We start from the raw sequence: 24,699 nt of genomic DNA, 5'->3' as shown, positions 1-24,699 counted from the left end.
CATTTATTAGAGGGTGTTATTGTTGTACATTTTTTTCTCTCATCACTCAGTTGAGCTCCTCATGTGTTTCATCTCCAGTCTCTGCTTGAATACCTGTCCCAACAGGGAACTCGCCACCTCAAAGGCAATGCAATCCATTGCAACCAACTTTCTTTTTTTTTTTTTTTTAAGATTTTATTTATTTATTTGACAGAGAGACACAGCGAGAGGGAACACAAGCAGGGGGAGTGGGAGAGGGAGAAGCAGGCTTCCCGCCGAGCAGGGAGCCCAATGCAGGGTTCGATCCCAGAACCCTGGGATCATGACCTGAGCCAAAGGCAGACACTTAAAGACTGAGCCACCCAGGTGCCCCACAACCAAATTTCTTTGCAAAAAATGGTTTTCTTATTATTAGAAACCAAATCTGCTTCCCTGATATATAGATATATTGATTCTCTCCCTATCAGTTCAGTTGTTTAAAATTCCTTCAGATGTTGATAAAGCTTCTCATGTCATAATTAGAAATAGCTTTTAAATATAAATATTCTGAGAAGGGAAATACATGGGTAATTCATTCTAAAGTGTATATGATTGATAAAACCTTTTCCAAAAGAACATATTTTATTAGGGGAACTTAGGGGTGGGATCAAGAATACCAAAGACACCACCAGGACACCAATAACTTGATATAGTAGAAAGAGCATTGGGCTAGGAAATGAAAGATGGGTCCAATGTGATATATGTTTTTTTCCTGGGTTTTGGTTTTCTCATCTGGAAAATGAATAATCTGCATGATGGGTAGTTCTACTTACTTCTGTCATTGCAGAATTTTGTCCTGCTCACCTGGATGATCTTTTTTTGGAAAGGGATGGGGGGGAGGTAGGGGAGGGGTAGGGGTAGAGGGAGAGAGAGAACCTTAAGCAGGCTCCAAACCTAGCATGGAGCCTGACACGGAGCTCGATCTCACGACCCTGAGATCATGACCTGAGCTGAAATTAAGAGTTGGATGCTTAACCAACTGAGCCACCCAGGTGCCCCTCACCTGGACTCTCAAGCCTTTGTTCTGGCCTGCTTTTCTTAGCTCTTTCTTAGCTCTGAGTGGGCAAAAACTTACCTGTGTGTCAATGAGTTCAGCCTCCTGGGGACTGGCTTGACATTCTTGGTGCCAAAGATGCCATGAGTTATACCACCCACCATCACATCAATCAATGAGCCTTTTATTCCCACCTGGTTTGAACCTTCCTTTCTCCTGCCTTGACGCCCTGGGCCTACTCTTTATGGTATTTGCATCATAAATATTTGCAAGTTACACATTTATTGCAGGTAACACATTTTATTATGATTTTATGATATATTCTCTTTTCCTGGAGTTTTGCAAGGAAAGATTGCGTAAGAACAAACTCTTTGTTTGTCTTAAGTTCCACACTACATAACCAGGTCATATTACAATGCTTGATGCACAAGACTCAATGACTCAATAAATACTTTACAAAAATAATGTAGTTTTTTTCCCCTTTCTTAAAACATAAAAAAAAAAATTAGGATTTTCTAGACTTGAGTCCCCCTACTCTTTTTATATGTATTTACTGGTAATATATTGGTGGAGAAAAAAATTGTTACGATGGTATTAGAATAAAATAGATGAAATGAGGTCCATGTTCTTTTCCCATCTATTTTGCTTTTATTTTTTCTTTTGGAAAAGTGCTACTACCTGTTTTTATGTCCGAGCTTCCCGCAGGCTTCTGAACCTCCCACTAAGACATGAGCAGAACTTCTGCCACTCTGAAGCCTTTTAGTAGAATTATAGCATTATGCTAATATTGGCCTTTTATTTTAAAGCCTATTTAAAACCAGTCCTCAGATTTGCCCCTAAAACACCCCTGTGCCCCCCACCCCCTATCCAATCTTAGGCAAGGGCATGTTGGAAGCCGAGACGCCAGCAAGGTGCGTCATGACTAAAGAACATTTGGTTTAAGGTGGGCGTTTTCTTGTTTTTGATACACTTCCATTGAGTTATTTAGTTTTAAAAAAGTTACTCCAAAATTCCCTTTCTCTTCCACCTCCTTAAGCCCCTGTCTGAACTCTCACAGAAGCGATTAAACAGTTTCACAACTCCAGCGAAAAGATTATGCTTAAGTCACATTCATATTAAATAAGTTATATATAAAAACTGCTTATAACGTTTACAACTCAGTCTTTCCCTCTTTGCTTCTCCTGGAAGCGCAGGATCTGGGTGTAAATCGAATCCCACCCACTATGGCTTCCAGGTTCTTCTTCTGGCTCCTTTGTCCTCATCCTCCTGCTGACATCACCCCTCAGAGGGATTCCAAGGAGCTCTGCGGGCATTTTGGATGGCAAGGTGGCTTCAGACGGCAGTCACCCGGGCCTTGTGCGCACCCCTAGTGTAATTTATGGAAAATACCCACGTAGTATATACAAATATCCATGGATGAGGATAAGACGAACTCTGCCCCGGCGGCAGATCAGCGCAGTGCGTTTGTGTCAAAATACCGGAGGTGACATCTCCTTAGTACTCCCTGGCCTCTTGGAACTGCTTGATGTAATCTTCCTCGGAGGGGCTCTCCGTGCACTTCTGTCCATTGTTGGGAGGCCGGGCCTCGTTGTATCTGCTCCAGTCGCCCTTGCAGATAATCCAGGGCAGGACGTCCACCTTGTAGTGGAGCTCCGCTGAGAACTCGGTGCTGATGAGGTTGGGCGTCCCCGCCCCTTTGCCCCTGGTGATGAGCTGCATGTTGTCGCCATAGCAACAGTGCTGGGCGGCCAGCGTGGTGCTCTCCAGGGACAGCATGGAGCGAATGCAGTACCGGGCCGTAGGCTTGTAGATCTCCAGCTTCTCCTTGGGCCCACTGGCGTCCTTCCAGCGGAAGTCCTTGCGCTTAATGCGATCAAAGATGTCCGCGGTGCTGTAGGCCACCTCGGTGGGGTAGGAGCACGGGCAGCTGGGCAGGTCATTGATCACCTTATGCATGTACTTCTTTAAGAACTCACTTTTGCAGCTCATCCATCGCTCGCAGCTGTCCGTGTCTGAGAAAGACCACAGAGAAACCCGCTCACCACATGCAACACCGGGGGCAGGTTAACACTGAAGTCAACTCCTCTCCTCCCAGGGGCAACCCCTGCTGTCCCCTGGAACCACCAGCCCTCGGTTTGGTCATGCTCACCCCCCTTGACCTTGGGAACTTTATTTACAAGGCAACCTCCTCCCCACTTTATACTATGAAAAATGTTCAGACACAGAAACGTAGAGAGATGATACATCAGCAGTGACTACCTGTCAGCAATCACCTAGATTTAACCATTACAGTTGCTTCGTCGGTCTTGTTTCTTGAAAATATATGATATTATTATCCCTGAATTTTAGTAGGCATCTGGAAAAAAAGGGAGGATAGGGGGCCTATAACAAAATGAACAATAATACAGGGCAATTTTGAATCTCCTCTTTAAGTATCTGGTGACAAGGTAGAAAGTGCCTCAAAGGCAAACTGGTAGGACTAAGTTTTATTTGTGCCACTCACCGACGGGTTTAAGCTAGAGCTAGCGGCCTAATCTCTTAACCACAGGCACCGGAGAGTGACAATCCTGTAAGCAAATCCATATGATAAGATGCCTCAACGAGGAAGGGGCTGGTAGCCCTTGCTTTTAGGGAACTTAACATTTAGGCCAGAGGCCACTGACCTCTAGGCTTCCAGCCAGAACCTGCCCCTAGAGGTTGTTGTATTTGGACCTTACAATATTAAAAAATGTTGAATTCATTGCTAATTAATTAATTGTTGAAATAATTTAAGACTTAGGTGGTTCCAGTTTATTAATGTGGATTCCTGGTTTTATTTGAAAATCCAAGATATGTTTGTGCTGGTCCTGCCCCCAGGAACAGGCCACTTGTATAAACCAAGGTTGAGCAGAAAAAAATCTGCTGGGGTTGTCTGGGGGTGTGGAAAACATTCGGTGTCACCGGGACAGAGTTTATGGGGAAGGAAGGCTGTTGGTGTCAGATCTTGGGGCTCTTCAGTGCAGTTTAGGCTTCTTCAGAGGACACTAGGGAACCACTGAAGGTTATTAAGGACAGTGAGCTATTGGCTGAGCTGTACAGGAAGAAGATATATTCAGCGCTGGTATCAGTTGCAAGAGTCCAGGTGGGAAGGGAGAGAACAGGAGGGATCAAGTGTGCTCAGAGAGTTAGGGCCACCAGGCCTGGGTGGGCTTGAGGGGAAGGAGGAGAGACATCAGGAGTGACTCCCCAGCTCTGACCCAGGTGCCTGGGAGCCTGGTGGTGCCCGAAGAAGGAATCAAGTGGCCAGGATGGGGGCAGGGTTGGGGGCAGTTTGGAGGAGGGCTCAGGCTTCTCTTCAGTGGAATGAGGAAGAGAGAGATGGGGCGTCTCTCAGGAGCTCAGAAAGGCCTGGCCTAAGATGAAGAGTGTGGGATCTTGTGTTCGGCTCCCTGGGATCGAATTCCAGCTCGATAGAATTAGTAGCTCGTGCCCTTGTGCAGGCATAGTCTCCCTCCCGGGGCTTCAGTATCCTCATCTCTAAACTGGGGATGAAAAGAACGCCTGTCTCCTACAGTGCGATGAGGATTAAACTGGAGGAACGTAGGGAGCCCTCAGCACAGGTTCCAGGGTGCTGCCGGCGGGGATGTGCTAAGGCTCCATTGGGGCCTGAGTTCTAAGATTCCAGCCCTGTGAGCCCCGGACTGAACAGTAGTGAGAGAATGCAGGCTCCCTCCTGGGAAATGTGTTTCTGCAAAGCCAGGGAGGGTCTCCTCCATCAGGCAGGTCTTCAGAAACAATATTCAGTGAGGCCCTAGAAAATGGCTTGGTTATTTTCCTTCCAGTTTGGAAGGTCATCATAATTCATGTACCTACAGAACATACACTGACTCATTTTTATCTGTCAAACTTGGTAGGTGTTCAGTGTGATGGGCACGTTCTAAATGCTCTGCCAATATTAACTCATTTAATTCTATAATAGCTCTACAAGGGGGCCCTATTACTTCGTACCATTTTACAGATCAGATAACTGAGGCACTACTAGGTTGACAAGTGACCCTGTGCAGATCAAGCTGTGTCCCATCTCGGCGAGGCTTCTTTTGTTTGTCCTTCTCTATCCTCATTCCATGTTTTCCCTTGCCCTGGAAGGTTGTCCTATGTGGACTCTATCAATGGGCCCCTTGAGCCCTGACTTCTCTTTGGGTTGAGCCAAAGGGAGGACCTGGCCAGAGACCAGGGGCAGAGAGGAGAGTGAGGTCAAAGTATTTGTTCCTGTGGTTCCTCCCTCATTGTTGCAGGTTGGCTACATCCTTCTGAGAGCCCCGAGTGCTGGCAGGTAGCCCTCTCCACACAGCTACTCTGGTCCCTTCAGGCCACGGGGTGGTAAGGGCTCCCCACTGTTCTGTCCAACCCTTCTTGGTGTCCATTCTACCCTGCTCATCACAACTTTGCCAATAGACCCTCATCGAATGCTCCTCAATTACCTGATTCCAGTGTGTCATGTATGTTCCTGCCCAGAACCTGATTGACACCCATCCTTGCTCATCTTTGTGTGTCTTTAGTCCCACCTCAGGTGTGGCTTTGTGCTACTGGACCTATCCTCTTCAAAAAAGCAAGCAGCTACCTGTTGCAAGGTGTGCAATATGGAAAGACCTGAGAAGCTCTCTGCCCCCAGGAGACAACCTTTGTTGCTCTACCATTTTTATGTAAATTTCCCACATTTAGTCTCTAATTTCTTTTGGGGTGACAGGGGTGGGGTAGTCAAATGCATTGTGTTTGCAGAAAGCTCCTGCCAAAGGTAGTTTGTGCATGTGAAGGACTGAGGTAGAAGCCCTGGGTCACACAGGATGTCCAAACTGACTCCTGTTTGGCTGAGGTTGAAGAAGTTTTGGGTGGCACACAGACATGTGACAGAAGGAGTCTCACCTTTCTGCAATAAAGAATTGCATCCCGAAGCACATGAAGCAATTTTTAAAAAGGAAACTTTTCCCTTGCACCTGAGTAGTCACTTGCAATTTGGCTTGGTTCATGTGGATTGTGTTTGGTCTAGCACTTTCGAGCAGACAAGTGGCAGGGTATGCCAAAGGTTTACAAAAAATGTATGTGGTAGAGGGAGGCAGTCACAATACTGAGAGAGCTCCTTTTCCCTCCTTTTGCTACAGAACCGAGACCAGCATTGCCTGACTTCTTGGGGACACTCAGTGAGGGCTGTCAGAAGAGATTCCATGTGGCCTGAGGCCCCACTGGAGACTGAATCCATGCTGAGGAGAGAGCGGCCCTGTCCTACTTCTTGCCATGGAAGCTGGATAGTAAGCAAGGCGGACACAGAGGGCTCTCTGCTCTGCTCAGTCTGCTGCAGGAGGCACGGGACAGCTCTCTCTTGCTTGGAGTATATTCAGTGAGCAAGAAATACGCTGGGAGAACTAGACCCCATAAGAGGAAAATGAAACACTTAAATGGATCCTAGGACCGGATGGCACTGCAAAGGCAAAAGGAATCTCCAAAATAGTAAATCAATATTTGGATTAGAAAAAAGGGGGAAAAAATCTCCTTACCAACTTCAAACAGTTTGGTGGCATTAAACTCCTCGCTTCCCGCCAGGAGACTCACTTCGGTGGCAGCTGTCCTGAAGGTGTCTTCAATTCCTAAACACAGACAGGAGCTCATTTTTCCCTAATTATATGGAAAAAAGTGACCCCCCACCTCCCCAGCAAATCAAGAAACAAATGCACCTGAACAAAGCCTTTTTTGTATTCATTACTACTCTTGGGTAGGAACTTGCCAGCGGAGAAACAGTAAAAAGCAGGTAGTAGAGCATAAAATATATTAAACCCCCAGATACCATTTGCAGCATGAAATCAGATCCAAATGTGCCTGAATGAGTCTTAAGGAACTCATTCACTAGGCCCCGGAATGGGGTTTGGGGCAGGAGGGGACACGTGTCTGTCTACAAGACTGTCTGTCTGGTGGTGTCAGGGTGACAAACTGGATTAGAGGCAGTGGTTAATATTTTGTCTAGTGGTCAATACCAGTTTTCAGGACCGACTGACTGGGTTCAAATCATTCCTAGCCTGTAACCTCGGGCAAGCCACTTAACCTTCATGTGCCTCAGCTTTCACATCTGTAAAATGAGGAGATACAAATGCCCCACCTCATAGAGTTAAATGCAATCAATGAATTATGTGTAAAGAAAGCACTTACAGCAGTAAGTGGTGAGTGTTAGCTGATAATTTCCCCAGGAGTATTTTCTAGCTCATTTTGAGGATATAACAGTCCACAGCTAAAGAGCAGATACCTCACATTCTAGGACGTCTAGCACTGCCCATGATGCTTCAAAGAGAGTAAGCTGGGCTTGTCATTACTTGCTCTGAGTGGCTGAATCCAGTTTGTCTCCTACTTCCTGGTTCCCCTCTCCCTCCCTCAAGCTACCACTCCCATCCAGGCTTCCCTTACAAACAGGATTGCTGTGCTAGCTGAGGCATCTGAGGAGGCCAGGGTGGTGGAACATGGTAGTCTATGCTGATGGAGAACCTTGGCTGCCTGCAAGGCATGACTTGATTTCCTTTAAGGGGCTCTCTCTGGCTTTATGTGAGGCCCCTTGAACTTATTTGTAGGGTTGACCTAGGGGACAAGCTTTTACAGTGTAATCACTGCCAGGCGGGGGGGCAGAGGGGGGAATTGCCTGCTCCATGATTCTTTCCAGTAAGGCTGAGAATCAACAAACCAAATAAAGAAAGAGATCCTGTAAGAAAAAAAATCCTTCATGTTCCAAAGGAACCCTGAAACACTGGACAGATGGCCCAGGAACAGAGAGGCAGAAAGTATGGAAGAAGGGCAGGGTCAGAAGAGAAGAAAATGTATGAGCAGGGCTACTGGGAACATTGCTCTAGGTGGTGAGAGAAAACAAGAAGGAAACATTCAAAATGGTGGCAGAGAAACATTCAAAATGGTGGTCACCGGGTGGTAGACTTGGATCCGGGTACCAGCTCGGGACAAGAAAACAATAGGCAAGCCCCTGAGCCCCAACACTAAATGCTGTCTGTATCCATGGGTGGCTGAGCCCCATATCCTTCCTCCTGGTGGCAGTGGAATAGATTAATGGTTAAGACCATGGACTCTGGAATCAGACTGCCTGAATTCAGATTCAAGGTTGATCTCTTGCTGCTTGTGTGACTCATGCAAGTTAACCCCATGCCTGTTTCCACAGCTGTCGAGTGGGGGCAATAATAAACACCCACTTCATGAGGCTATTGCAGGGATTAAATGAAATAAGGCACATGAAGACCTTAGAAATTTGCTTGATACTTAAGTCCTCAAAAAATCCTATTCTCCATGATCTTCATTATCATCTTTTTTTTCTTCTTCATCTTCATATTCTTTCTCCTCCTTCTTTGTTGTCTTCCTCCTCTTCCTCCTTCTCTACTTATTTATTATTTATGGGTTTATTTCCACCTATCTAAATCCCATCACATCAGACTTCCAACTCAGCTTCATTATGATGAGCATGAGAAAGATCAGGAAAAGCATCTTGATGGTTGCTCCACTTTCTGAAATCCACCCGCATGCCTGACATAGACCAGAACAGCCACTTGTTAAATTTCAGCCCCATTTTCTACATATGCTCTTTGCTAACATACACATGCCCAATCTGATCTTTCTTCTCTCCCCTCAGAAACCCATTTGCTCTTCTGCTTCTTCTTCTTTTTTTAAAGATTTTATTTATTTATTTGAGAGAGAGAGAGAGAGAGAGCACGAGAGGAGGAGGGTCAGAGGGAGAAGCAGATTCCCCACTGAGCAGGGAGCCCGACGTGGGGCTCAATCCTGGGACTCCAGGATCATGACCTGAGCCGAAGGCAGTTACTCAACCGACTGAGCCACCCAGGTGCCCACTTCCACTTCTTTTTTGTTTCAAATCTCAGCCTTATGGTCTGACAACTGAGTTCTAGGAATAGAAAGAGGAAGTCTGGGGGTGCCTGGGTGGCTCAGTCGGTTATGCGCCGGACTCCTGATTTTGGCTCAGGTCGTGATCTGAGGGTTGTGAGATTGAGCCTTGCATCAGGCTCTGCATTGAGTGTGGAGCTGGCTTGAGATTCTCTCCCTCTCCCTCTGCCCCTCCACTCACTTGCACTCTCTCTCTCCCCCCAAAAAAAATAAAGAAAGAAAGAAAAGAAAAAGGAAGTCTGTATCAACCTCACACCCAAAAAACAAATAATCCAGTCAAGAAATGGGTGGAAGACATGAATAGACATTTCTCCAAAGAAGACATACAAATGGCCAACAGACACATAAAAAAATGCTCCATATCACTTGGTATCAGGGAAATACAAATCAAACCACAATGAGATACCAGTTAGAATGGCTAAAATTAATAAGATAGGAACAACAAATGTTGGCGAGGATGTAGAGAAAGGCAAACCCTCTTACACTGTTGGTGTGAATGAAAGCTGGTACAGCCACTCTGGAAAACAGTATGGAGGTTCCTCAAAAAGTTGAAAATAGAGCTACCCTACGACCCAGCAATTGCACTACTGGGTATTTACCCCAAAGATACAGATGTAGTGAAAAGAAGGGGCACATGAACCCCAATGTTCATAGCAGCAATGTCCATAATGGCCAAACTGTGGAAGGAGCCGAGATGTCCTTCAACAGATGAATGGATAAAGAAGATGTGGTTCATATATACAATGTAATATTATTCAGCCATCAGAAAGGATGAATACCTACCATTTACACCGATGTGTATGGAACTGGAGGGTATTATGTTAAGTGAAATAAGTCAATCAGAGAAAGACAATTATCATATGGTTTCACTCATATGTGTAATATAAGGAATAGCACGGAGGACCACAGGGGAAGGGAGGGATAACTGAATGGGAAGAAATCAGAGAGGGAGACAAACCATGAGAGACTCTTAACTCTAGGAAACAAACTGAGGGCTGCTGGAGGGGAGGTGGGTGGGGGGTTGGGGTAACTGGGTGATGGGCATTAAGGAGGGCACGTGATGTGATGAGCACTGGGTGTGATATGCAACTGATGAATCATTGAACACTACATCAGAAACTAATAATGTACTATATGTTGGCTTATTGAATTTAAATTTAAAAAAAAAAAGAAAAAGGAAGTTTGGGCGTGTGGGGATCAAACTTTCTCTGAAATATCTTTCAGATGAAGGCACTCAGAATGTGCCGTTTTTTGGAAGAACCCGAGATCTTATTTTAAGCTGGTATTCTACCTGGCAATGGGAACACATGTAAAATGCAAAACTACAGACCAGGAGTTGGTAAATTGTTTTGTAAAGGGTCAGAGAGTAAATATTTTAGGCTTTGTGAGTCACATGTGGTCTTGGTTGCATATTTCTTCCCTCCTTTCCCCTCCTCCTTTTCCTCCTCTTCTTTCTTTTCCTCTTCCTTTTCCTTCTTCTTGACCCTTTAAAAATGTGTATGCTGTATAAAAACAGGCCACACTTTGATACCCAACTGTTACAGACAAACACAATTATTTTTTTACCCCCAATATGGCCTCTCACCAAGTTTACAATTAGTTTAGTTTTTAAAACACTGACAATACAGTTTATTTTTTTTTATATTTATTTATTTATTTATTTTTGCTTTTGAATCTCTGGATTTTAATGCATTTGCCCAGAGTAGGCAATGCAGTTTAAAGTAATAATTAACTGGGGGTGCCTGGGTGGCTCAGTCCGTTAAGCGGTTGACTCTTTTTTTTTTTTTAAGATTTTATTTATTCATTTGAGACACAGAGATACAGAGAGAGAGAGAGCATGAGCAGTGGGAGAGGCAGAGGGAGAGGAAGAAGCAGACTCCCCGCTGAGTCAGGAGCCCGATGTGAGGCTCGATGTGGGGCTCGATCCCAGGACCCTGGGATCATGACCCGAGCCGAAGGCAGACGCTTAACCATCTGAGCCACCCAGGCGCCCCGAGTGGTTGACTCTTGATTTCAGCTTAGGTCAGGGTCTCAGGGTTCTAGGATTGAGTCCAGCAGGGAGTCTGCTTCAGGATTCTGTGTCTCCCTCTGCCCCTCCCCCCATTTACTTTCTCTCTCTCTCAAGTAAATAAATAAATCTTTAAAAAAAAGTAATAATCAACTGCCAAGTTTCCTCAGTTTCCTCCCACGGAGCCTTTAGCAACTCTCCCACCTCACCGACAGGGCTACCAGCATGGTTTTCCTGTACGCGTCTGTGAAGTCTCTCATCCTGGCTTCCTTATCAGACCATGAATGTCTCTCTGCATGTGTCTCTTCAAGGCACAACAAATCCCACATCAAAGGCCCAACTTAACCAGAGTCCCTCCTTTAAATTAAACAAGTACGTTGTGGCATTGTCTTCTACGTCATGGCCTTTGCAATTGTGCATAAGACTCAGAAAACCCATGTTTTCATCCATTCAGCTCATTACTCATATCTTGTTTCAGTCTGGTCAGAATTCTTATTAGGGAAATGGTTGTCCTTTAAAAAGTCATTTTCTCAAAGGTCTAAATATAAATAAAAAATTTCCCCTTGAACTTGAAGCCACTCCCCTGCATAAACCCACCTGGGCAGTTTGGACGGTCACACGTCCTAGATTCTGTTGCAGTACATGCGTAGCCACAAGACCTGGTGCGTTTCTGGTTGCCGTTCCCACAGGTGACACTGCAGACAGACCAGAGACTCCAGTCGCCCTCACCATCTGTGGAATCTGGAAGGGAGCCAGGGATACGGTCACCAGCCTCGCCTGAAGAGTCCCCAAAGCCCCCTTGTCAAGTAGCCTGCCAGCTGTCTTCTCCCATCGTCTCACCGTTAGAGGGGACCAGATGCCAGCTGGAGTCAAAAGGCTTGTGGCTCCAGAGTTCATTTTAGGGATTAGCTTCATGAGAGCAGGGACTCTGAGGTTTTGAGCACTGTGGTGGTCAGCACGTGGCCAGGGCCTGACCCCTAGGAGGTGCCCAGTAAGACCTTCATGAGAATGCATGCATTTGTAGAGTATGGGATCATGCAATACTATGGTAGGTAGTTTCTAAAGATGACCACCATCACTTCCTTCCCTCCCCATACATACATTCATCGAGAGAGCAAGAGCGAGAGTGAACAAGTGAGAGAGAGAGAGTTTATTTCCCCTTCCCTAAAATCTGAGCTGACTTCCACCCTAGGAGCCTGGCAGCTTCTGACTTTTGCTCTGGGCAATCCAGTCATTCTGAAAGAAGCTGAGGCTAAACCTGTAAATCATGGGCCACCACATGGAAGAGAGGAGGCACATGAGGGGCCTTAAGATACTACACAGGTGAGTGAAGCCTTGTTGAACCTTCTAGCCCCTCCCAGTGGACAGCTGAATAGAGCATGCCATGGCGAGCATGGCAACTGCCTCGTGGGGCCCTGCCTGAACTCCTGAGCCACGGAATCATGAGAGATAATAAACTGCTGTTGTTTTAAGCCACCGAGTTTTGGGATGGTTTGTTATACAGCAGTAGATAACCGCTACATCATGGTAAAGCTAGAAATGATCCTTCGAGGTCATCACTTAATATCTATCCAATGAATATTTATTGAGCCCCTTTGTATGCCAGGCATAATTCTAGGTATATGGGAAATACCATTAAATAAAACTGTCAAAGATTTTTGTCCTGGTGGAACTAGTATTTTCGTAGTAAGAGTCAGGCAATAATTAATCAACACAAAATGAGTAAGTTACACAGTATATTAGAAGCCAAGAAAAGGTATGGAAAAAAGAAGTAGACCAAACTAGGGGGGCGTGGGCGTGTGAGGGGTGTGAGGAAGGTCGGTATATTATCAAGAATAAGTTTCTCCTTTTAAAAGTAAAGAAACTAAGTCCTAGAGTGATTGTGGGGGGACTTACCCAAGGTCATAAGGGTAACAGAAAGGAAAGTTGGGGTCCTAGTGCCGAGCCCTTGATCTCCACAGCATGACTCCCTCTGCAGCATCTCTCCTCTGTAATAATTTCTCCTGGTTCATCCAGATCTTCCTACAGCCTTGGGGCCTCTGCCAGTGCCAAGCTTGGCGCTATAGGCATGTGCTTTGCTGGGAAGGGGTCCTTTCGGTTCCTAATAGGTCGTGGTGATCATTATTATGTAGGCCTGGCAAGAATGTAGTCCACACATGTTTCTACCTGCAGTGTGGGCTCTTTGCCAGACTCCCAGGCTGTTGTTTACATGGTGCTCACTCTGAACACTCCTCAGGCAAACACAGGGCCGCTGAGTCTCCTCAGCCCATTAAATGGAGTTGGGGGTGGGGGGTTGTTCATGACACAAGGTTGTGTCCTCATCCCTAACCCAGAGCAGAGAGTTTGCCCACACCTTGTCTGCCCCAGGGCCCCCATCCACTTCTCCTCTCTCCCCAAAAGGAATCTTTTTGTATTTTGATCTTCTTCTAAAGAAATGGTTTTCCAGCAACACAGCCAAGCCAGATGTTTGAAACTACTGTCTCATGTGAAGGAGTTGGGCCTGTTTCCCCGGTGTGAACCTCTTCATCTCTCCCATCTCTTACTAGGCATCAACACATAGAATTGGGGAGGCAAGCTGCTTCCGGAGGGAGAAACCACCTTGGTAGGGGCAGCTGCTGCTTCCTCCAAGACCTCTGGGGTCTGGTATCTCTTGGTAATGTCCCCAAGAACATCAGAGATATGCCTGGAACCATCATGACATCACACTCTCATCAGGGGGAGCATTCAGGTGCAGTGGGTAATAGGCACACATGAACACACTCAACCACATCCTACACGTACCACCAAGACCAGCTTTGTTGAAGGGAACAACAACAACAAAAAATCACAAATAAAGATTGTACTGTCATTAGACTCATCAAGGGGGTGGTGGGCCAGTTAGAAAAAGTTTATTAAATCACATAGGTAGAGTTCCTGTCACCTACATGGTGGGTACGTAACCAATGATGCCAAGTGGTGTTCCTGCTTGGCTCAGCAGAAGCAATGGGGCTGCAGCCTTCTAGAAATCTCTTGCAACCTTTCCTTCCTGTTGCGGTAATATGGAGAGATAATTTTGGGAAATATCCTTGAACTTTGAGATTTAAGCATTAAACCTGCCATGAGGCTTATATCAGAATCTTTGCACAAGGTAATTTCTGGTCTTGGTTTCTTGGATCTAAATTACTACATGTTAATACTGTGTCAGATTATGTGAAAAATGACTTCCATAATTCCTCTCCCCATATCTACCCTTTGGTTACTTTCCTCTCCTGCTGACCCCAGCCTGGGCTATGTGACTTGCTATGGCCAATGGGAAAATAGCAAATATAATGCAAACAAAGCCTGGAAGAAAAGTGTTCGTGCATTAGGGTTTGCCCTCTTGCTGTAGAGAACTCTTCCAACACTATGTGAAGAGCCTGGGCTGGCCACCTTGAGGGTGAGGGACAGCTGGAGAGAGACCCCAGCCAGCCACCTGTCCAGCTGGGGCCCCACTGCTGAGGGAAGCCATCCTAGACCATCCAGCCCCAGCCAAGCCAGCCCAGAGCTGAAGAACAGTCCAGGCAAACTGCAGATTCTTAAGAGAGAACATGTTTGTACTTTGAAGCTACTAAATTTTGGGGGTGGTTCCTTAAGCAGCAAAAGTTAACTGTTACAAATACACCATAAAATTCTCCCTAAAATATGCTTTCTAGATGGCTAGTGGACTCTGGAACAATGAAGGGTTTATTATCCCAGTAAGTGGCTTTCTTCATGTTTTTATTTTAAATGCTCACAAAGCCCTTTATTTTCCAAACTTAAAACGTGGTCCCCCAAAGTCGGGCACAGAATAGATCCATCGCCACGTGGCTAATCATTTCTATTAGGCTAGTGATGAAGGGCTAAGCGTGTATGTCAGCTCACCATCCTGAAGGCTCCGTAGCAGACTGTCTCAAGATGAATGTCCCAGGAAAGACCCTCCTCTTGGGGAATCTCTCTTTGTTTAATGTGTGCGAAGGACAGAAGGCTTTGAGGGCAGTGTTCCTTTCTGCTTTAATAAAACAAGCCTGTTCTCATTTGCTCACCTGCCAGGGAGCATCGCTCAGAGCAGAAAATGAATGTGAACAGCAGTAATTGCTAAGATGACAACAATGACAGTAAAAACCAGTCCCTGTGACATCAAAGAGTTCAGTGAGGGAAGAAAACAATCTGCAGTGTACTGGGCTGAGAGCTGGGTTTCAAGCATGTCATTTGAAATTTTAAAGTAGTGATTAAGCAGTTTCAGGGCACTAGAGTTCTGTGGGTCAGTGACAGTGTCTGGGCAACTGGAGTGATTTGGGTCTTGACTTGGTCACGGGCAAGCCTCCACCACAAATCTTAGATGAGAGTGGCTACCAATTTTTGAGGGCCTGCTTTAACCAGCTTCTCTGTCTAAACATACTGATTAAACTCCTATAATAATCCTGTGGGTAGGTGGAAACATCCACCTTTTATGGATAAGGAAACTGAGGCTCAGAGAGGTTAAGGGTCTTGCCTAATGTCACACAGCTCAAACCTGGCAGAGCTGGGATGAGTTGTGAGGTCTCTCTGTGCCTGCCGTATACTGTTCTATATCCTGGTACCCCTGCAGCTATACTGGCCCACACTGGCCTCTCTTTTTTAAGACATCCACTTAAGCCTTGACAAAACTCACTGTGAACTCTATTAAAATAGGCCTATGACCAGGCAGAGAATTGTAAAGAACGGAGTCCCAAACCCAGGTTATTGTAAGCAATACCCATCTGGTTTCATTACGCGGGTTATTCAGAACAATTTTGGGAATGGTATACCACTATTTGACAGAAAAATATTTGTTTGGACTCTTTCTTTGTCCTTGACGATACCTTAAGTATCTCTACAGAAGGCATTTCAAATGTAGCACCTCAAATACAGTCCAGAGTGGAGCCAACTCATGGTCACATCATGTTCCCACAATCACCAACTAGGTCTAACTAACTTCCACCAAATAGGTCTAGGTGTTTTATAACGTAGTCTAAAGATGCTATTCTATTCTATGTTTTTTTTCACCTGGGTTTTTTTGAAGCACTCTTTGGCCACAAACATTTTAATTCTTATTAAAGATGCTACTTTTAAAAATCTGAGATCGACGTCCTCCACAAAGACCAGTTCCTGTGGCAGTTTTAGGACGTCTACACTTCCGTACGGTGGGTCGCACTGCTTTGCCACTGCAGGAACCTCACCTTCCTGGGCCTTCTTTTCCTGCATCCTTCACAGCACCCAACCTAGGGACAAATACTTAGAAATTGCTTAATAGTTTCTCATTGATTGAAAAAAAGAGCATTCAGCTCATCTGATGCTGCACAGAATTCTGGAAATCACACATTCCTTGTGAGCTCATCAGAGAAGCAGTAATTCATTCATTCATTCATTTTGCATGCTACTGAGGGTTTACCACACAGAGTCTTTCTACTCAAAGTGTGGTCTGAGGACCAGCAGTGCCAGAAGCTACCATCAGAAGCTGCATTTGAAAAGACTCCCAGGTTATTTGTGTTCATGTTAAAGTCTGAGAAGCATTCCTTTAGGGGTATGATAAGGGACAAGATTTTGTTTATAAAGTAGACACCATCCTGGTATCTACTCCAAAGATGAGGAAGTTACTAAGAGATACTCCCAAACCATAAAAGATGGGAGTGTCTCCATGGCCCAGGGTGGCTGTCAGATCCTGATGCAAGACACTCCACAGGTATTCCAGGCCTGGAAAGCTGGGGTGAAGGTAACTGATGCAGCCACAGTAACTCCTAGTAGAGGTAAAGTCTAGCCTCAAGATTGAAATGGATGATGCTATTCATGTTCATGAATTCAGCAGAGTGTATTCTGTAAGGGCTCTAGATACAAAAGTTGTTTCTAGTTGTGGTCTTCAAAGTTTAGTGAGCCTGAGAATCACCAGGGGATGCTGGTTGCAAAAAAGAAAGGAACAAAAAAGCAAAGAAAGACCAACTCCAGGTCTCAGTCCTGGACATTCTAGGCCGCACGCTGGAGTCACTCGTGGAGTTCTTAAGACCTGATGCTTGGGCTGCACCCGCAGAGATCCCAATTTAACTGGTCTGAAGAGAAGCCTGGGCATTGGGACTTTAAACAACTGCTCAGGTGAGTATAAGGAGCAACCAAGGCTGAGGACTGTCACTCTGGAATAGTGGTGCTCAGTGCACCAGAGCCCCCTGGAGGGCTTGTTCAAACACAGATTTTGGGGACCCCGCCCAGAGTGTCTGATTCAATAGGCCTGGGGTTGGGGCCTGAAAATTTGCATTCCTGTCACAACCTCAGGCCATGCTGATGCAGTTGATTTGGGGTTCACACCTTGAAGGCCATTGGTATAGAGGGAAGGAGCTGGGGCCAGGACTGGTAACTTTAAACACACAACTGGGGGATTCTGATAGGGAGGGTCTGAGCTCCATTCTTCAAAACAATGTCCCCTGTGTGCTAGGCAAACAGGTTAAGCCAGAAACCTGTGACATGTCAGACTGGCACCCAGGGATCCTCTGGGTTTCTCTTGCTTTCCCTCCCATTTCTGTCTCCCAAGTTAAGCATGCATTTCTAGAAACCACTCTACTGTCCGAAGGGATATGTTATTTTTTGTTCCCCAGAGAGGCAGAATAACAAAGTGGTTAAGAGAACAAACTCTGGGCTCAGATTGCCTGAGATGAATCTTAGGTCTTGACCCTTGAGGTCAAGTTGCTTCACTTCTCTAGGCTTCAGGTTTCCCATCTGTAAAATGGGATACCTGCCTGAGAGAGCTGATTAAATAAGCTAATATATGTGAGATGCCATGAAGAGGCAGTAGTGCATGGGAAGTGCTATATAAATGTTGGTGACTTTCTCTTGGAAAATAGATAAACTGGACTTCTGGGAAAGGGGAGGTTTTACAAGCCTCCTGGCTAGAAGGAGTATGGGAGTTCTCTTTCTGCTCCCCTAGCATCTGATGGGTATCTCTACCATGGCACTGTTTTCCTCTATCACTCAACTTTTCTCCCTTGTCCACAGACAGGTGAGATCCTCTTTATGGAAGGCCTGTGTCTTTCTAACTTTTGGATTCCCAGAGCCTAGCACGGTGCCAGTCACAAGGCATGCTCTTAAAAAAAGGTCTTCCTGTTTTGGAAGTTGCTTAGTATCGTTATTAGCGACAGAAATGACAGCTGGTCTTTCCACTGAGAAATGGAGGTAAGGGTGAGAGTACAATGGTGCGAGACAAGTCATTCCCGTCATATAATGTTTGTTCCTAAGGCTGCTTAGGAACCACAAGAACACCGTCATGATGGAGGCATGTGTATGACCTCAGATATTCTTATAACACAAGGCAGGCTGCCCGATTCCCCACGAAGCCTTGCCGGGTCTCTCTCTCTTCTCGCACACCCAGGATGTGTTTCCCAGCTTTCTTTGCATCTAGATGGGGCCATGTGACCAGGTGTCGCCAACAGAGTCTGAGCAGATGTGATGTGTACCGTCTCCAGCCTGAGGTGGTTAAGAGCACATGTGCCTTTTCCAGGCTCTGCCTGTCTGTCTCCTTGGCTGCTAACCAAATGCAGAGCATCCGGTGCGTAACTCAGGCCCTGGCAGCTGGTAGAGCTCTAAGAGGGAAGGAGCCTGGATCCCTGAATGACAGAGTGGAGCCCAGTTTCCCCCACTCTGTCTCCCACCCCAACTGAAGTGAAAAGGGATTTTTATTATTTAAGTCACTGAATTTGTAAGGTGCTTGTTACCTCCCCTCTCCTACTCTAAAAACATGGGGAACTGGAAGTCCCAACTTGGCATCTTGATATTTATTGGTAGGGAAGCCTTCCTTTGACAACCTGTGAAGCGCGCATTCCTGTGGGTTCCCACGGGATGCTCCACTGCCAATGTCAAGCAAGGAAGCAGCTGGACACATCTCTTTGGACTAAGCTGATTTTCAGTTTGAATTTTTACAGTAAAATATACAAGGAAGTTAATTTGGCAACTTCTTCATTGTTAGAAATAAAACCAAAACTTGGGGGGAACCTCAAAGATCCCTAACTAAAAAACAAATTCTCTCCTAGGATAATTGGTATGATTTAAAAATTATAGTCTTTTCAGAAAAATGTGGCCATTGGTGCCTCCTTGGGGCTTCTGTGGAACAAAGTCTTTATGAGGTATGCCTCATAGAAGACCCAAAACCGCATACTGTAAACTGGGTTTTGCTTGGCTCCGTGTCCATTAGGTCTCATCATCCTCATTTATTCTCCCCACCAATTTTGTATCGCTGGGTGGTAAACTCACCATATTCTGGCTGCTCTTTGGTTTCAAAAGTCCGGTGGCCCGGGGCTGGACGGTCCCACCCCCTGGGGGGGTTGAGGAAGTTGCTGTCATCTGAGGTACCATCGTACTTATAGTCTTGGTCCCCGCTGTTGGCCCTCATCAAGGACAAGGACCTCTGCCACCAGGCCCTCCAGTCGGGGGATGGGACTGACCAGCTGGGCTTATTCTCTGGATGCTGATCTTTATCTGCTTCAGAGTCAGGACCGTCCACCACCTCTATGGTGACCTGAAGAATTCAGAACAGGCCAGAGTCAATGAGGAGTCTTTAGCCTCCAAATTAGGTACCCTCGGAAGAAAGTCTAAGAGAGCAGAGGGAAATGATGGATGCGTCCCTCATGGAGGAATGCTGAAACTACATGGGGATGCAGGATGGAAAACACCCAGAGATGGCCCAATGGGCCCATGACCAGATAGGACTGATGTACATGGGCCTCAGGCTGGGAGGATACAGGTCATCACTGGAGTTACTGATTTACTGAAAACTACATTGTGGGGAAGTCTTTAATTCAAGGAGTAAACATGTACTATATGTGTTCCTGAGGTAACACAAGAGTAATTACAATAAAACCAAACACTTATTGAGCACTAAGTCTGTACCAGGCACTGTTCTAAATGCCCTACATATATTAATTTATTTAATCCTCATAACAACCGTATACGGTTGGTACTATTGATTGGCCTCTATGGTTGACTATCTGCAAAGATGGCCCCAGCAATTCAGCCCATCTTTGTAGGTATGTGCTACACCTCCCATTAAGAAGTGATTTCCTCTCCCTTTCATTCTGGCCTGGTCTTGTGACTTACTTTGTTCAGTAGAATATGGTAGGAGTGACACTGTGACAAGGTTTTGCAGCTTCCATTCTCATTCTCTCGGAACGTTCCTACCACTAGGGTAAGGAAGCCTTACACATAGAGACCACGTGAAGAGAGAGGCCACCTGGTGGAGAACTGAGGTACCTCAGCCAGTGGCCGACTCCAGGGCCCCAGTCATGTGAGTGAGGCCACCTTAGATGCTTCGGCCCAGTTGGGTTATCACAGCCAATACCATGTGGACCAGAGACAAGCTCTACTGGCTGAGCCCTGTTCAAATTCCTAACCCACAGGACCGTGAGCAATCCAATGGTCATCGCTTCAAGCTGTGAAGTTTTGGTTGCTAGACAGCAACAGGTTAGCTTTTCACAGAGAAGGTAACAACTTGTTTAAGGGTCACACAGCTGGTAAGTGGCAGATGTGGATAGTCGAGCCCCAGAGCCCATGCTCTTAACAGCTTTGCCACCCTGCCTTTCAAAAAGTCATAGAAGTACCGTCCCCTGCAAGTAGGGGCACGAAGGCCACAGAGGCTGGTGAGGGCTGGCTGCCTCAGCTTGTGTAGAGGTGTGAGCACAAGGTCCTCAAGATCCACAGCTGCGACTTTCACTCATCCCATATCCTGACCCTGTGTGCACACTCCTCAACCGACCCTCACGGTCAGAACAGAGAATTCCAAAGCCAAGGTTAGAACTTGCTCTCGAATTTACAGAGACTAGTTTTAAAGTCATGGGGCTGGAAGAATGCAGTTTCTTGGCTCTGAGAGACAATCAACGTAGAGAAACTTGTTTAAAAAATATAATAAAAGACTCGCTGGGTTCCTTTGGCCATCACATAGCCCTTGCAACACCCCCTGGATGAGTTGTGTGCAAATGAATCAGAAACATGCGCTTTGAGTAATCAGCGCAAGATGTACCGGGCAGATGCGTTTCCAGTTTTGCCCTAACCCGACATCTGATAGAGTTGCTGGGATGCTCTGCCAAATTGCACCAGGGTGTGCCCATCCCTGAGACAAACATCCCCTTCCTTGTGTGCTAGGCATGGGGAGATTTGAATTCTCCTTGCTTTGACCTTCCAAGGAAGTTGCCAGGCCGATGCTGGGCTGGGGCTGTGATCTTGTGCGGTCCAGATACAAGGTCAAGAGTATGGCCGTCAGTCCCGGAGTGTCCTCGGCTGCAGCCAGCCAAGGGAATCTTTTTTTCTGGTGTGGGATGCCTACATGGGTAACACTGGCTTTATTCCGCACAATCACAATTCTCCACTCTCGTAAGCATCCCTTGCATATTTATAAGTAATTATGGAACTTTTAGAAATCTTTCAAAAAAGGGGAAAAAAGGGAATCATATGTCTTGTATCACTGCTGTTTGTTGGAATGTCTGGTCGCTGGAGAGTGACTGGGACCCACACGCAACTCTGGAAGGACAAGTGTCCCAGGAGTGCGAAGCTGGGTGGGGCAGAACCGAGCTGGGCAGTGACGGGGCAATGCTGAGCCTTTGGAGACATAACCCTTCTCCTCTGCAGTCTCGTCCCCCTCTGCCTACAGGCAGAACAACTGAGCCGCAACAATCGTCTGTAAGGCTATTAAGGGTCTCGGAGGGGAGAAGCTGCCAAGAGCCAGGCAAGCCTGCAATTATGGTAATGAAATCAGTCTCTGGGTAGAAGATAAGGGGGAACATGCCCAACAGTTTTGGTATTCCGTTTGTATTCAGACTGGAGTCAAAGGGATTGCCTAAGCAAAACGTGCCCTGCAATTTCTCCAAGCCGGGAATAAAAACAATTTCATGTTTTAAGCTATTACCGTCAATACGATTTTTTTTCCAAACCGTTGCTCAGATCCAAACAAAATAGATTTGTTGCCTGGCCAGGCAATAAGTAGCAAAATACAAATTTACTCCAAAAACTATATCGATGACTAAATCTCAACAGCTTAGAGGTTTCTTTTTCCCCTTTAATTTCTGGCCACTGCCCCAATTGAATTAAAAACAAAACAAAACAAAGCCCCAAAAAACAAAAAACCCCACAAACCTTAGAATCCACCCTTCTCTACAGTTAATAATGTGGAAATCTCATACTGATATCAAAAGAAGAAATCTAATCCTGAACCTGAAATTTTATAGGCATCCAATTAAAGAAACTTAATAAGCATGATCAGTGGCTTCTCGGATGGTGGGGATTAGTTTTATATTTCCTGTTGCTCTCATTCTGTTTACATGTTCTTTAGCATCAAAGAATGTGTTGATAAAGATGCCTTAAACAATAATCGATGTGATGAGCTGAAGGTGTGGGAGTGAGTACAGCAGATTTCCAAGCCAATAAAGATGCTAGACCTTACCATCCTTTCTCTTCCTTAATACACATAATTGAGGTGTCTTAGTATATTTATTTCTTCTGGACTTCCATACCGTGAGTCAAGACAGTACAAGCAAGAGAACTCTTTCAAAAGACCCAAGTCCAACAACTGGCAGGATCTTGTCAGCTCCAAAAAAAAAAAAAAGAGAGAGAGAGAGAGAGAAAGAGTCCAAAATAGGTGCTAGTTTGGTGTCCCAAACTGGGAAATGAGGATAAGATCCTATGAAGTGTTACGAACTTCTTTCCTCCTCTTGACAGTTAAGACATTTATTAGAAACAAACACTTCACACTCAGTCTCAAAAGTCTACTGGTAATTCAATGAATGACTGAGAATACAGAAGCCTTGACCTCAACTCAGGAGAATCTTCTACAATCTCTTAGCTCAGTCCTCTAAGCCTTGAAAGCTATGGTGAGTAGGTAGGCATGGGTCAGTATTTCCCAGACAGGAACGTGAGCCCTAAGGTGAAGTGATTTCCTCGGGAGCGCAGAGCATCCAGGGACAAGAAAACAAATCTCCAGTGAAAGGCCCGGGATTATGCCACTCCTCCTTCCTTGACAATCGCTGCAGAAAGGACACAAAATGGACTATGGAGATATATCATCCCCTCCTTTCAGACTCACTGATGCTCTAAAAACAACTATGGTAACTCAGCTAACGGTGGTTAATGCTTTCAGACTTGCAGCGTGCTGGCCCAGATATTACTGCTTGTTCTCCACAAGTTAGATTTGAATTTCAGGCACAGAAACTGGCTTGGAGAACTCACGTTCCTGAGGTGAAGAGCGAGGAAGGTGTAGAGCTGGTCTCAACCCTAGCTCTTGTGATTCCCAATTATGTTACACGTTTCATCTGTCATCTCAATCTATGGTCATCACCAGCCTGCATCCACTCATTTGGGGAAGCTTACCATATACCTGTCCCTCTTGCAAGGTGCTTCACATGGATGCTCTCACTTCATCCTCATAACAACCCCTGCTTCTGTGCAGTGTTGTACTGCAGAGGTACTCATGGGTAGTATTATCATGCCCATTTTATAGACAAGGAAAATGAGGCACAGAGAGGTCCAGTAACCGGCAGGAAGCCATTGTGGCCAAGCCTGGCAGACACAGTGGTGGCACCTGATCTCAAATGCAGGTCAGTGGGCTCTGTCATTCATGTGCTGGACAATATGCCCCCGTGAGAATCTCCACAATACAGGATTGTCCCCAGACGTATGTGGCGCCATGCTTTGGGCACAGAGATTTCCTGGTTCTTGGTTGGCCAGAGCTGCCGTTCCAAAAGAGAGAAAGGAAGGGGGGAATCAAAAGTAGAAGCACATACATTTGTAGCCTGTGGCCAACCCATCTGATTGTATCTGTGGCACTCAAGAGGCCGATGGCCACGTAAATAAGTCTTCTCAAGGGGAAAAAAGACCTGTAGATGACTATTTTAAGTCCCCCTCAATGGGAAAAAAAGAAATAAGTATATTGGTTGAAATGAATACTCACCTCGGCTTGACCCAGAAAAGAGAACTACTTGGTTGTGAATAGCTACTGTGGTAATGAATTGATGCTGTAAAGCCTAAAAATGAGCTTATTTTAGAGACTTTTGTCTTTGCTATCTGACCATCAGCTGCAGACCAAAAACCCAGCCAACAAGACTAAAGTTCGAGTCTAACGTGTCCTGGGAGAATTTCCTTTCTTTCCTGAATGATTGATTTATTTATTTTTAACAAAATCCAACTTCTACTATTGTTTCAGATTTAATATGGAGATTGGGTTCAGGAGTTTGAGGCTATTTCTTTCTAACTTGTGCCTCCCACTCACTTCCACAGCCCTAAGCCAGTCCCACCTGGCTTGGAGGGGAGGGGCGTTTAAAAAAGCTCCAAAAATCTGGGTTTTTTAACGGATTTTCCTTCCCCAAAGTTAAGAGGTCCAGGAGGGAGGTGACCCCTTGTGCAGGCTCAGCAATGTCACTTTGGAAAGGTATGGGTTATTTGGCAGGAGGGACAGCAGACCCTAGGCCTAGAGCGTGGGAAACTTTTTCAGACACTGGAGGGGATGGGGGGGTTGTTCAGAGAGAGGGTATCAAATTCCTGTTCAGCTCCCCGGCTTCAGTGAAGGACAGCTAGGTGGGGGCAAGGGGCAGGTTGCCAGGGGAGGGGGGAGACAAGGCCAAGGGCCCTGGCAGCGGAAGCCGACCCACTGATGCGCCCTTCACCTGTCTTCACTCTGCTCCCCAGGGAGAGAAAATGCTTTGACGGCCCTGGGTGATCACTGGGGCTGTCTGCTTGGCTGAACCGCCCCGTGTCAAACCAGTGCATTTCAACAAAAGATCAGTGC

General features: G+C 45.9%; 1 protein-coding gene across 2 annotated transcripts in view; it reads right to left on the bottom strand.

The window, feature by feature from the left end:
- Positions 1-1,022: 1,022 nt before the first annotated feature.
- Positions 1,023-24,699, bottom strand: part of ISM1 (isthmin 1) — a 72,617-nt gene continuing 48,940 nt past the window's right edge. For both annotated transcript variants that reach the window (XM_032419635.1, XM_032419636.1), the window contains exons 3-6: positions 19,185-19,449; positions 11,535-11,678; positions 6,544-6,633; positions 1,023-3,024 (exon numbers count right to left, since the gene is read on the bottom strand). In XM_032419635.1, the coding sequence (XP_032275526.1) occupies positions 2,507-3,024; positions 6,544-6,633; positions 11,535-11,678; positions 19,185-19,449 (1,017 nt within the window). In that variant the 3' untranslated portion in view covers positions 1,023-2,506. The remainder of the gene's footprint in view (positions 3,025-6,543; positions 6,634-11,534; positions 11,679-19,184; positions 19,450-24,699) is intronic.

This window comes from Phoca vitulina, unplaced genomic scaffold (genome assembly GCF_004348235.1).
Source record: "Phoca vitulina isolate PV1807 unplaced genomic scaffold, GSC_HSeal_1.0 scaffold22, whole genome shotgun sequence".
In the NCBI taxonomy this organism is placed as follows: Eukaryota; Metazoa; Chordata; class Mammalia; order Carnivora; family Phocidae; genus Phoca; species Phoca vitulina.
Note: the sequence above shows the minus strand (reverse complement) of the source record. Positions and strands in the feature narration are given on the sequence as shown.